Consider the following 15,586-nt stretch of genomic DNA (forward strand, 5'->3'; position numbering starts at 1 on the left):
GTGAAAAAAATTCATTGCTCTGAGTTGCATCAATTTTCAAGTTACAACAGTTGCAACATCTGGAACCTAAACAATCATAAGTGCAGGGTATGAAAAAGCATAACCATACTGCTGATTATGTACCCATAATCAGCAGTATGGTTATACTATGTAATTTGTGCTTGTTGTTTGAACCTCATGACTTCGAATACCTTAGTACATTTAAACATCCAAAAATATATTTTATATTTCACTAGAAAAAACAAAAAAAAACCTGTTTCATTCTTCCTAGAATGATTAGTTATGTGACTACCAAATGGTTCATTATACTTTTCTGTTTAATCACACCACCACCACCTATCTCAACAGTATGTCATCCTCAAAACACTTATAAGGTCAGAGTTATTTGTTCGAATGTCACGGCTCTTTTTTTTAATCAGTATAAAATAAACAAAATACTGCAGGTCCCTTCCAATCCCTCCTGCATCTAATACACAGCAAACTGTTCCTGTCCTTTATATTCAGGGTATGCAACCTATTCATCTTTTCACCAATGTGATGAGCTGCAGTGTGAATTCTTTCTACTTGAGTGCTGTATGCTCTATCATTGTTGTAATTTGTGTTTTGAAAATGCAGGTTAGAAATCCAGTTAAATAAGTTCACTCAATTAACCATTCATATTTTCTTCTGGTGTTGTTTATACCCTAAAGCAGTTATAAACAGTAATAGATAATACAGAAGTTTGGAAGATAAGTAATAGAAATTAAGTAATGGCATGTTGCACAATCATAGTATAGTTTTTGCATATAGGTATGTTTACATATCTACCTTTATAGAAGTATGTTTTATTTTATAATGATACATGCAATCTAGTAGTCTCTCAAAAGATTGACATAAACCTATAATAAAGTGATGAACTAGCAACTGATTTTTAGATGGATGATGTAGGAACAGCAGTGACACCATTCTCTTTTTTTTTTAATTGATAAAATTTTATCTCATTTCTAGATACAGACTGATAACTAGCCTGGATTTTATAGATAATCATAACATACTCATATTTTATTTTTCTTCATACGCTCAAGATTGTGAGCAGACATAAGCAAAGCAGGATTGAGAGCTGAATGATCCTATAACAGATGATAACTTTAAATACAAAAAAAAAATAATGTATAACATTCATGAAATATAATAAATATGAATAAATAAATTGTCTGTATGCTTTTCTTTCTACTCTCCCATAAGCAAGACATTTTATGGTACTCAAAAGTTCTGAATGATGGTCTGTACCATCTCTGCTGTGAAATCAAGGTCTTTTGCTAAGCCATAATGTTGCCTCATTGCTGCTGTAAAGACAGCAGCAATGAGCATTTGCAGTTGTCTGTATCATGGTTTATCTGCTGTTTGTTGTTAACTCTGATGAAAAGTGTTATTGTCAGTTTTTGATAGATGAATTTTTTTTAACACTGTTTATACAGCTTCCACTAAATCTTTGTCACTTACTACAATAACCCTAGGAACTGAATTAGCATGTATCTTACCGAGATGGATTTAGAATATATATTTGTGATTTCACCCAACTCCATAGTTGATCCCTTATGCATTCCACTACTGCTTCCAACCTTCACTATTCATGAACAGAATTATGTGACTGAGTTTGACTGTCAGCATTTTAATTAATACTGATTGATCAGTATTAATTAAAATCATCAGCTTTGTGGGATTCTAAAAGCATATTAATGCATTTTAAATAAACTAATATTAAAGAAGAGTCAGGTGGTGATTTAAAAAGCATTATGTTCTTCCTTACAGTGAAATCACTATGCTAGTTGCAAGTCTAAGAGCAACTGCTATATTCATTGCATCATGCAAATTAGTTCTGTTTATTCAGATATATAGAAATAATAGAGATTAAAAAAAAAAAAAAACTCAGCATACCAGAATATGAAATGGAAATGGTATACTTGGAAAGTTGTTTGAAAGAAATATTCAATGCGAGCAGCTGCAGAAAATCATACATTTTAAGTTTTCCTATAAATATTTTATCTTTGACATGTAAAATGTGATCCCCTATTATTTATATGAGATTTGTGAGATTAATCAGAGCATTAAAATCAATACTAACTTCAGGTAGTCATGGCATATTAATATAAAGATGAAATAATCAATTGAAATTATTTGTTTTAAAAACCTTAACCTGCTGTATTTTGTTATACTAAAGCTATCAGTTATGTTTCTTTCTAGGAAAAGAGTAATAATCATTCTCTTATCAGTTTTTAAAATATCAAAGTGCAAAATTTCTGTGACATGGCATGGCTATTCAGTAATATTGTATGTCATAAGTAATTCCCCTCTTCCATTTATATATGGAAATATGAACCGTTATATATAATCATATGTACACACATATACAGTACATAGATAATACACATTGACCAGTTTGGACATAAACTCTAGGGCTTTGAAATATTTCATTTCTATCAGTTTTTTACAGTTACCAAAACAAATCGTGAATGTATATATTAGAAATTTTCTTTCCATTTATTTTTATGAATGATTATATACATTCAAATCCCCCCCCCCCCCTGCAACATGGACCACATTTTTCAGTGGCAGTACTAAATTTTGGCATTTGCACTATAATTTGTCAAGTCTGATAATGATATGTTATAGTGGAAATCTATGTCACATATAAAGCTGCCTATGTACTTCACCATAAGTGCCTCACATTTCACAAATTGCATCAGTGTTGATTACTAACTAGCGAATTCCAGTGATTAAGCTTGGTGAGAAACCACCCTGCAGTTTTGCGGTTTAGCCATATTGCCATGTACTACTGAAGCACTTATTACCATTACAGGTGATACATAAAAAAATGTAATCATCGCAGTGATGTTGCACAGCCCAAGAGGGTGGTTTTCTAGGAGCAATTTCCAGGCTTTTGCTAATGGTGCAAGTACTTATTCTCTCTCCAGGTGGGTAAGAGGCGGAGAGGAAAAATCCTTAAGACTGGCCTGGTCAAGAAGCAGAAGACTGAAGTGGAAGAAGTTAAAGTAAGTGTTTATATTATGCATTTATTATTATTGTTTTTTTTATTTTGTTTCATCCATGTATTTGTGTAAGAAACAAATAATTTCAGTAGTGCAGTGACTATATTTTAGTTGTACTCATGAATTCCCATAGTCTCTGATACTACTGGTTACTAACACCATTTTGAACTATGACCTGGTTCACGAATGCACACACAGACACATATGTTGTATACTAAATGAAATTAAAGTTTCACTAAAACAATGTGCCTTTACTACATATAATAAAGGGAAAACAAAAACCTAACTAATTTTTTTTCTATGTTGTATTTAAATGCTAATAAAATGACATTTGATATTAACTCTAACAAAAACAATGCGTCAAAGGGTGCAGAAATCAACTGATTTATGTAAAGCATATAAAAACATATGTATATACGTATTCCTGCTCATCATAGAAGGGTCATAAAATACCATCAAGTGAGCTCCTGTTAGGAGTGAAATACACAAGATCGACACTGCTTAGCATGATTGTGCCAAGCGGTGAAATCTATGAGTTACACTCTGATATTTTCTGTTAGCATTCATTTTAAAAAAAAATGCTGGTCATGACCTACCATTGGGTAGGTCATGCCTGCAGCTTGAAAAGCACTGTCCTAGACCAATGAAAGTTTCAGTAGAACTTTTCCTATACATAACCTCTACATCATATAATAGCATTCAGTTAACGCACAAAAAATATTGATGTGCAATTGTGGAATTCTGTTTGTTAAAAATTTTTTGAAGAGAGATTACACTTTCACTATTTTAGAGAGTTTTTCAGTGTTCCATTTTTTATAACATCAGGTCATATGAATTGTCAGAATTATACTTAAGAGACAATGCTTCAGGAAGATGTTTTGCAGGACACCTAATGAACACTGTAGATGCAAAATTTTTGAACATTTTTTGTAAGCAGTTTTGTAACTTCTGTTACCAACTCCAGGGCATTAATAAATGTCTTTTTTGAAGTTTAGCAGTATTAACAGCAACACCATAATTATAATTTATTAAAGCAGGTGATATTTTGCTGTGAAACCAGCACCCTCAAAATACATAAACACTATAAGGTACATACAGTGAAAGTGGTCAAATTGTTGACCACTTTCACTGTATGTACCTTATAGTGCTTATGTATTGATTCCAATTGATGGAGGAAAAAAATTGCAAGAACCACAGTTCTGGTGAACACCTTCTGGATCTCACCTTGAGGCATTGTGTGCTGTTCAGCTGAAGGTCATAAAATTAAGGTCTTCCAAACTTATTAACTGGATAGATACCTCCTTAATCTCAACAATATTGGTTGAGATTAAGGAAGGTATTTAAGTGAAAGCTCATTCAAAAAAATAGTCTTTCATATTTCTATTACCTATTGTTCTGTTATCTTTCCTCTTACATCATCTTACTTTGAAATGTCCTGAGCATAGACACTAAAGTGGGATTCTTTTTCCATTCCCATTCCTAATTCCTTTTCAGAATAGTTGGAAACCAAAGTTCACACAGACCATCATTTGGCTGTGCTTGACATTGGCCATTTCTAACATGTCTGGACAATTCAGACATGTTAGAAACGTTTAGTCCTTGGCTGCATGTGAATATGCTGAACTATAGAAAAATAAAACAGCAGTTTGCTTTTACTAGACATGATATTTGTCTTTGTAATAGTTCCTTGCATTCACAGTTTTAAAACAGGCTCAGTATAAAAACAGCAGTGCCATCACCTAACTCAATAATGAAATTGTCAAAACATCAACTAACACTATAGAGCCATCTAGTCATTACTCCTCATTTTCAGCTTCAGCTACAAAATAGATAGGATATTTCACATTCCATAAATCATTTAACTCATATGACTGGGATACTTCTGAAACAGTACCCAGAGGATATTATAAATATGCTCCACTGTCCAACCATGCAGAACAAGATTTAAAGCCAGTTTTTTAGTTTACTTCAGCCCCAAAATTTGGGAGACCTTAATTTTAAGGCTGCCATAAATTCAAGCTCAAAAAAAACAATTTGTACTTTTTTTTCAACTTCAGTTTATTTCTACTACATACCTGTAGTGTAGAAATAAATTGTATGAGGCTGTGTGTGTGTTTGTGTGTACACACACACATTGTGCATAGCAACCATATTAGTGTTTTGAAGATTCTTTTTAAATCTAGTGAAATATCAGTGGACTTCATAAATTTTAGTTTTTGTTTAATTGTAGTATTGTTATTAATGTCATTAAACCTAAAAATGAATCAATAAAAGTCCAGTTGTACATATTCCTTCCTTGGTAACTAGCTCTTTCTAAACATTGCTGCTTGTTTATCTCATAAGCTTTGAGCTGAAATGCCATTTAAAAATTCTGAGAAAAACTGAACCAAGCTCATACATTGACTAATCTTTGAATAACACCAGACAACAAAATTTTACAAAAGTCATGCCCCTCAGATTAATTTAGTCATTGCTCATAGATTTCAAGGTGCTGAAAATGAATGACATAAAAATGCAAAATTGGCTACTGTTTGTAAGACATCCTCAGTAGTTTCTTATATAATAGAGTAATATGTACTTATCACCTATACTAGTAAATGTCACTGCTTCTACATCTGAGGTTGCTTTGCCTGTCACTTGTATAGCTGCTTATGATCATCTCTAGAGAGCGTCCAACACGTAAGTGGATCACTTTCTTTCCTTGGTTTCATTTCTCCCTCATTGAAGTGTAAAATTGTCAGGGGTAAAAAAATCCAAGTGGGAGTGGAGTAAGTGTGTTTTTTTTTGGACATATTACAGCCAAGTTTGTGATAAAGAGACAAGTCCTCAACCAGTTCATTGTAATTTTATATCCTGACATTTTTTGAGGAAGTTAGCTGACACCAGACAAAATGCAGCTTTCTTTTTTTCCTCATCACCCTGTAGCAGGTTGTCAAACATCTTGTCAATAAAGAGCTCTCGGATCTGAGACCCACAGAAACTCCCACTTTTAATTTTTGCTTCACTGAGTCAAGGGAATTTGTCAGCCAGGTACTTGAAAGCTGATCCATGGCTTTTACAGACCACATTTGATGTGTAGGGGCAGTAGCAGGATTTTGTGCATTTCTGCCAGTGCTGGATGTTACAGATTCTTCTCTCTGACCTTCAGAAATTTTCTCACAGGCCAGTCTCTCTTTACATAGTGCAAAGTCCTTGCTCAGTTGTCCCATTCACACAAAAAACAGCAGTACTTCATATAATTCCAGCTACAGATCCATCAACACAGACACTACCTTCAAGTCACCAAGAGATGCCAGCTGTATTGAAGACAGTCCAACAGCTGTTTTAGATTGTCGTAGGTTTCTTTCATGTAGAATGGATGGAAGCTGGTTTCCATTATGCAGCAACACTGCCCTTGAGACCCAATTTCGACAAGTCTATGAATAGTCACCATTCGAGCAGGTCATGTTTGATTCAAAGGGCATTCATCAGGCGATCTACGTCATAGCAGAATGCAAGATCATCTTCCTTTCAGAATAAGGCACAAACTGCTCATGACGAGTGTGAAACAAAGTCACTTGGACATTTTCCTTGAGAAGATTCCATTGCAGAGATCTTGATCCCAGTAATAACTCTGCTTTGGCCTTGGATGGCTCCAGATCATGAACAAAATCATTCAGTTCTTGTGAGTGTGGCACAGATGATGCATCATGGTCGACATATGGATCATCATTACATGCCGAAGGCTCAGGAGAACCTAACATCAGCTCGTCTCTGTATCAATGGAAAATTCTTTCGGAAGTTTGGGTATGGTAAGTGCTTCGCTATACAGAACTGGTCAGAGAGCAGATGGTATATTCTGGTAAGCTATTGTCCACTTCTTTTTCCTCATGATGCTTCCCGAAACAGGTGATACCATGCAGAAGTAGCAATCATTTGCATGATTGCTTAGCTTCCTCCAAACCATAGGAACAGCAAATAGCATTGACACTTTACCTCCTTTCAGCCACTTTGGAAGATTTCTAGCACATACCACAGCATGTGTGTGTGGGGCCCAGGCCTTGTCCTCAATCTTATATCTGAAATAAAGCTGATACGCTTTTTTCACTGAGTGATAGCCTTTTACTGACTTACAAACATCACTTCTGCAAATGTAAATGTTATTTGCATTATTAACACAAATATGAGGCATTACTACGCTGCAGCAGGAATCAGTTGTGTAGTACTTATGACAGTAAATGGAAGCGTAGCCCAGGAAGTTGCACAAACACTTATTCACCCTACGAGACTTCACTTTGTACTAACGATTGCATCATCTTACAACAGCGGTGGCAGGACTCAACTGCATTGCATCAGCCAATCATGTAATAGCTCTTGGGGGTGTTGTGTATGATTGGTTGATGCAATATGTTGCAATCAGGAGACTGAAATACAGTGTTGCCAAATGATACCTTACGCAATGTGGATCAAATCTAAACACGATCCAATCGACATTAATTATTTTTTTAAAGAATCAAGAATGTTCTAAGCCACACCACACAGAGTCGACTTTCTTGTCAACCGCTTTGAATTTTCATGCAAATGAAACTTGAAAGAAGCTTAGCAGTCAGAATGAACTAGTGTCAGATAGGGGTATCCTCTCAGCAGATTGCCCAGAAAAACTAACAAAGCAAACATTGCCTTTGATGAATAATTAGGAGGTTTTTGGACATTTTTCTTTTTGGATGTGCATTCCTGCCAGATCTTATAAACACAGGATAAAGATAACTGTGCCATGCAAGAATGCTTTGAACTGCGTGAGCAAAGGAACTATATTTTAAAAAGATCAAACTAAAACATAGCCATTGATAATTGCTTTTTTCAGCATTCCAGTACAGAAACCCTTGTTGATAAAGAAAAATTAACTGTGATTGCTATAATAATAAACAAAAAGTGAGAACATGAATTTATAATTCTAGAAGAAAAATCCAAGCTCTCTGTTTTTCTCAAGTACAGGTATCCCTTGATGTTACCAAATTATAATCAATGGTAAAAATTACAATTCGTCCATGATCGATTACTGTATTAATAATTTGTTTTATATGGTACTATTTCCTAAAAGATTAGGAAAGATAAAAAAATGAATGCAAAGTAAATATTTAATAAATACTTGTACTTACATTATTTACTGCAATTTTTTTATCAGAAGTTAACTTATCAAGAGTCGTTTGAACAGTTTGTTTTTTTTTATCGGCATAAATTCTACGATAACAAACAAAATGACTTTCCAAACCTCGACAAACCAGCAATAAAACATATAGTAACTAAAATTTTCGGCCAATGCAAGCATGGACAACTCGTACTAAAGGTGAAGTAAGCTCCAGATCTCTTTCCTTAGTATTTTCCATAATGTAAAGCACATCTCTTAGAGAACATGTATGATAAATAAGCCTTTGGCTCTCTATTTCAGTAATACATGATGGTTTATTTATTTTCAGTTACAATCTAGAAATTATTGAACAAAAAACTAAACCATACTATACTGACATCGGAGCTCACGGTATCTCTCTGATACAATTTACTGTCAGATATCACAAACCTTTACATAACATGTGTTAACCAAACTGACAGCAAAAAACAGTGCAGAATATTCGCTCGTAACATATGAACGCACAGCTACTCATGACCTCTAAGCTATACATTGAATTGTGTAAGAATATTTATGTTAAATTAAACATTTTGCATGTATCTGTCAGATCAGCTGCGAGCTCCGCAGGGTTAAAAAGGTGTGTTAATCAAAACTCTTGTTACGTATATCAAGGGATTGCCGCAATTATCTGTATAGTGTTTAAAGTAGGAAGCTGTGTGTGTAGGTTTTTTTTTTTTTTTTCATATATCTTTTAGACCTTGAATGTTTTGTATTTTTTATTTTGGCATGAGACTTCTGACTTAACAGTAATACCATGCCTTGCATACCATTTTGCTATATGGGTGGAATTTAATCTATGACTTGCAGACCACTAATATCAATACCTTTCCACTAAGAAACTTGGAAACATTGTTGGCTAGTAAATGTTTAAAAAGTAATAATAAGAGGCAGTTGTACAGGCTCTTCATCAATCATATCAACTTGGTCATGTATTATGACCACTTTGCACTTCTGGGATTACTCATGCCTTTAATCACAAATTTGCAGAGCTAATAACTTTTTTTTTTTAAACTTTACATTTAAATTAAAAGGCAGGAGATGTGTTGAATATTTTATGCTTTGTATTAAGATGCTTTTTCTAATAAGATTTTTTTTCTTTATTTTAAGAAAAAATACTAAGGCAATTAATGTTAAGTCGTTAGTCTCTCTATACAAGTAGCCTAGTCGTGAAAATACTTCACACATAAACTTTGCTTACACTTGGATAAAGGATTAAACAAGAATATATAATTTCTTGGTAAGCTTAATTTAATTTTAAAAAAAAATTGCGTTTCATTTTTATTTCAAGAAAATGCAGTAGACTTGCTATAGCAAGCATGTGCTCTATTTTCTTGAAATAGTTTTTTTAAAATCTCTAGAGACTAGAGTAATAATTTGTTATAGCACAAAGTTTGCTATAGTGAATGTGTGTGGGGGGGGGGGGAGACTGACCTGTCCACTCCATTCCCAGTAAACAGAAGAAATGGCAGAAAATTGTATGTTGCCAATAGAACATAAAGGATTAGCAAGAACCATATTTAAGAAATTATAAAAATAAAAATTATATTTAAAATGTTATTGTCAATTAACTTATTGTCACTCACCTAAATTAAAGCCATTTAATATGCATATGTTTAGTCCATAGTGAATTAAATATGTAGTCTGCACCAGTAAAATCAAAATAAAACTTCAGTAGTCAGTTAACTATAATTAGTAACCTCCAGTCAGAACGAGAGAGAGAGGGACAATTGAACAACTAGCCTGCATTAGTTAGTCCATGGGGAATGGCACAGCTAGTATGGTATGTCAGTTACCTAACAGTCGTATCTCTGTCCATTCAGGATGTTGACTTTATTCAAACAAGCTATACCAACCACCACACATGCACATTAGGCCAACCAGTGTAGGCTAGCTGTTCATCACTTGGGTTCCTTCTAACTGAAGTAACCAATTATGAAGTACTGCTTAAGTTTTAGGTTAATTTTCATTTTAATCATACAGACCAAATATTTAGTTTATTATGAAGATTTCAGGTAAGTGACATGGTTTAAGCTAATGTAAGGAATTTAAATATTAATCTGGATTTTCATTTGTATAATTTTCCACTTCTCTTATTGTTTCCATTAATATTCACAGAAATTTAAAAATAGTTTCCTGCTAATTTTTGTTCACTAATTTCAGTTGCAGTTTCTTCCTTTATTTTCTGGTTTTAATACAAACCGTTTGTATACAGTACTTCTCACAGGATTACTCCCAACAATTGTATTTTGTGATGTCATTCATGTGTAAATTTAGTTCTCTATCATGAAGGTTTTGTACTTTGCAATAGTGGAGTTATAGTATTGATTCCATGGAATTTAGGCTGGGTCTTTTCCATAATTCGTGTGTTGAAGCTTAAGTGCTGTGGGTACATGTTGGAGGCTTAATGGAATATATACAGCACTCAGAAAGGATTAAAACTTCCAATATTTCATCTCTGTCATAGACATCTGCAGGATTACAAAAAATATCTGAGGGGAAAAATTAGTTCCAAAATTTACCACCAGGAGTGCTGTGATGTATAGATGTAATTTTTTTGGGTAAGAAACATGACACAAGCATAAATAACAATTTTTATTCACTTTTATTATGCATTCAGGGGCTGTACTGTTCTATGTACAGGTGAATGAGGTATCCATGTAATTGGAAATGTTTTCAAAGAACCTCCTGGAGCAATCTATGTGTGAAGGGGTCCTATCCTGCATGAAAATGGCTGAATCTATGCACAGGTGCTACTGTAGCTGTGGCACAACAAAATTGTTTATCATATCATAATACCTCTCTGTAGTAACTGAGGTCACTGGACCTGATTGGCAAATGTCCTCAGAGAAGAATGGTCCAATGGATAAACAAAGCTGTAAGCCTGAACCAGCAGCAACTTCAGATGAATGCAAAGGAATTTGTTGGATTGCATGTGCAGGTTTTGCATAGCCCATACAAGACAATTGTGGGTATTCACAGCTCTGTTCAGGTGAAAGTGAGCCTCATCTTCCCACAAAATCGTCTACAGCTATGCAACATCCAATTCCACTGAAGCAAGGAATTTTAAAGCAAATGTCAGCCAACTTTCAATGTCCTGCAGGTGCAACTTCATCTGGGTTACCTTGAATGGGTACAAATCCAGACAGGTGTTTAAGGCACATCCATGTGTCTTGATACAGTAAATGTGCACTGCAGGAACCAAATGCTGTTAATCATGGCATGCTCCACAACAGTAGTGACTTAATTCAGTTGGTTTGCCAGCTCTAACTCCCAACAAGCCTGTTTCTTCAAAATGACTAATCATTCGCAGTTCAATTGGACCTCATCGTCATTTGTATAGCAACAAAATTTGCAGAGCGCAGCATTGCAATTGTTTCCCTCCATCCTGGTTATTAATAAACAACCAGAATGAAGGAAAATTCCACGTCCATCCTTTAAAACACGTGTAGAGTTGTATAATATGCGTATCATGCAATGACTCCAGGCAGTGAATTTTGAAATCCTTCTGCATAATGTATTCCTGCAAAGTTTTGCAGTATTTGATCACTGGATGGTGCTCCACAAAGCTTTAAACGTGGATACTTTACTGAACATAGAATTCAGATTTTCTTGGAGGAAGGGATGTTTTATACAGATGCCTATAGCAGATTAAAGATAGCAAAATTTTAGAGTTATGTATGGAAATAATAGAATGAAACACTTGTTAATTTTGAGAGACAGATGTTTAGTGCCAAATATGAGACTGCTGTTTTGCTTGAGGCATGACAAAATTCCAGATTGTCCAACCTTAATACTAAATGTATTAGCCTTACATTAAAAAGAGCCTATATACTGTGGAGCTGGTATAATAATGAATTCCACAATTTGTTTTTTACAAAAGTAATTTCCATAATTATATATATCTGTAATATTTTATTTATTTGGATAAATTGATAACTAGATGAGTTTACACATTTTAGTCAGAGAAGCCACCTACAGATGCTTGGTCACGCTACATGGCTGAAGTGAAGAAGTACAGGGAACAAGCCTGTGAAGAAGATAGTAAAACACGACCTCTTGTCAAATAGCTATAGACAATGTAATTGGATTTTATTGTAAGAAAACTGCACGCTGTTGTACATACAATTTAACTTGCACTTCATGTTTGTCATATTTTCCCCACTTTCCTGCATATGTATTATTCCATGGGTGCCCTATCATAACCATCTTAAAAGATGTTGTAGTTGATCCATTCTGGCACAAGTGTACAAATAGTAAAACTAATAAAAGCTTTTATTACTGTCAGCTTATTTTTTAAGTTTGAAATTGTTATACCTTTAAAAATAACTCAAATATAGACATTTCCTAAAGCACAATTATACTACTGGAATATATGTCAATTCCCTGAGAATGGATAAGATAAACCAGAAAGTTACCAATGTAGCACTAAAATCTTAAATGAATGGTACTGCCACTAAGTTTTACATTACAAGGACAACACATTGTGTCCCCATTTTTCCTATCATATTATTAATACTAGACAATTCATGAGTCACTGGTTTTTTAAAATTTTAAGAACCATAATAGCCCTTTAATTTAATATAGAAAGATATTTATTTTCTTTTCTAAATCATTTAGGGAACTGAACAACGTAGATCCGAATATAAATTAAATTATACTTTAATAAATATTTCCAATATTTCGGCATTAAGCATTTTGAAAATGGCAATGTGATGTTGCCGAAAATATTGGAAATAGTTATTAAAGTATAATTTAATTTATATTCGGATCTACATTGTTCAATTCCCTAAGTGATTTAGAAATGCATAACCAACGTATAAGCCTGTCTACGAGAAGGAGAAATTATTTAATATATAAAATGACTATAACGGTGATATAGCAGGTTAAGATAGCAAAAATTTTACTGCAGTTTCTTTTACAAATGCAGTAAAAGTACCTGATAAATGAAACACTTGTCAATTTGAGAGGTGGTAGGTGCCAAATGTGCAACCACTGTTCTGCTTATTTGAGACAGGATAAAATTCCACATTTAGTTTTTAGAGCAAGTTTTCTAGATTGTCTAACTTTAGTACTAAATATACAGCCTTTTTGTGAATGGGATTTGCATTCAAATGAACATTACATGCTCTCCAAATTGGGGGGATGAGATTGGTTCTGCTGTATGATATGCCTTACTGCTGCACTCAGCAATAGCACATTTTTACAAAAATGCATTTAAAGTAAGCATGCACAAAAGAAGAAAGGTATTGATGATGAAACATCTTCAGAATGCAGTTAGAAGAGGAAAACAAGCTGCCTATCTTCAGTGTAAAATTTTCCGTATAAATGAATAAAAATTAAAGAAATCCATCAACATAAATTATTGGTCTCTACATGTGAGCTAATTTAATCTTAAGCTACTCAGCAATCCATTAACACGATCTTAATAGATTCCATCTCACACATGGCTTCAAATTCACTGCCACATGAAATACTGTTACTAGTACTAAAATCACATTTCTCAACACTAACTGAATTCCATTCATTCAATAGCATTAGCAGAATGTCCCCTTCTCTCCTTCCTAAAAATACTGTGCCCTTTACACTCAAATACCAGTTAGTATGTCTGAATCTGATATATCAGTAATGCCTGCAACCTGAGGTCCCAACATATTGACCAAGGTAGAAAACTAACCGTACCATTTGTTTCTGATAATCCTAGCTATAGACATTATAATCTACATGCATGTTCTTTTGTATATAAGAACAAACACAAAGAAGAAATCATCTTGAAAGTTCATAAAAATGAAAGTCTTATTATATTATGTTCCCCTCTGACTTTATGCACATCTTTATATTGAATGTGGTGTGTTAGTAAATAACTAGTCCATATCTTGAATAAATCTAGCAGCATGGTACTTCACTAACACATACCAGCCACTGAATTAGAAACTTATTTAATATCTGATTGGACATCCTTTAGCCCAGATTACAACACATAAGAGGTTTGTCATAGATTCCAAAAGACATTTGACAATTGCATCTATATTCAGTCTTTTTTGCTTCAAATTTAATGGATAAGGACTATGCTTCCAGATTTGTTTTTCTAACATGTCCCATACTTTCTCAGTAGAGCTCAGAAGATGGCTGAAGTTGTCATCGTGCTCACCGAACAGTTCTAGTGATGGACAGTAGCATTGTCATCCATGAAACAACTCTCACCTGTTTGATAAAAAGTCAACACTACAGGATGGACTTCATCAGCAACAACATTCAGATATTTCTTGGAGGACACCTTACCTTCCAGCAATATTAGGGAACCCATTCCATACCAACTGAACATGTCCCACACCATGACATCACTTCCAGAACCTTTGGGGCTCCCACCAAACTCTGCCTACTGTCAGTACAGAACAAGATGTACTGTGACTTGTCAGACCATGACTTTTTCCCGCATCCGGTCACTATCTTTTATCACCTCTATAAACAAACTTTCTGGTTCCACCAATACTGATCCTATTCATTTCCTTGCACATAATTCAGTGAAATGTGGGTCAGGAACAGCTTCACACAGGAAGTTCTGTTTGTCTGTACGAGCCTTCTTAGATAATGGTGATCTCATTCCTGACTGACTCTTAGGACCACAGTTACAACTCTTAGACAGGCAAGGTGGGTTATTTACCATTGTTTAAACATTTGGGATAGCTCATATTTTGAGAAACCAGTCAGCTCTGCTGTTTTCAAGCTAGATGGACATCCACAGAGAGACTTTTATCAAACTCCGAAAGATCCTTTGTTTGTTTTTCCCATTGTGATCAACACTATTGATGATTACTGAACAGCAGCATTGTTAAATAGTTGCCTACAACACAGTGATGCATATAACCCAAGTATTTTGCATGTATGCTGCATTAGTGATGTTTATATATATTTGCATTTTTTTTTTTTCCTCCTCTCCCAACATTTGACATCCGTAGATGCTGTATGGTCACTCCTTTACCTCACCAAGTTGTGGGAGTGAAGTCTTCTGCTAGGATAAGTAGTAGGGTCACAGGTTCCCTTTCCACAGAGTTAGGACAATCACAAACATCCATGACCTTGGCTGGAAAGCGGATACGTTAACCACTCGGCCTTAGCACATGTAGTCTGTAATGCTACTGTCCATCACTGGAATTGTTCAGCGAGCATGATGATGACTTCAGCCATCTTCCCTGGACACAACATTCTGGATCTGAGCCCTGTTGGAAAAATATAGAACATGTTAGAAATCCTCTCTCTCTCATTAAAATTTCTTTGCCTCTTCCTTAGCAAAGCCTTTTGTATGAAACTTTAGGTGCAAATAAATATTTCTACATTCTGAATTCTTCCAACATTACACACTACTTGAAATTACTTGTCATTCGAGAAATTT

General features: G+C 34.4%; 1 protein-coding gene across 1 annotated transcript in view; it reads left to right on the plus strand.

The window, feature by feature from the left end:
* Positions 1-12,480, plus strand: part of LOC150108539 (protein TRIR) — a 44,268-nt gene extending 31,788 nt beyond the window's left edge. Inside the window, exons 2-3 of the mRNA XM_090390829.1 lie at positions 2,955-3,032; positions 12,156-12,480. Of these exons, the coding sequence (XP_090246955.1) occupies positions 2,955-3,032; positions 12,156-12,263 (186 nt within the window). The 3' untranslated portion in view covers positions 12,264-12,480. The remainder of the gene's footprint in view (positions 1-2,954; positions 3,033-12,155) is intronic.
* The last annotated feature ends 3,106 nt before the right edge of the window (positions 12,481-15,586 follow it).

Source organism: Typopeltis vanoorti, chromosome 3 (genome assembly GCF_054136105.1).
Source record: "Typopeltis vanoorti isolate ZY-2024b chromosome 3, IOZ_Tvanoo_1.0, whole genome shotgun sequence".
Classification (NCBI taxonomy): Eukaryota; Metazoa; Arthropoda; class Arachnida; order Uropygi; family Thelyphonidae; genus Typopeltis; species Typopeltis vanoorti.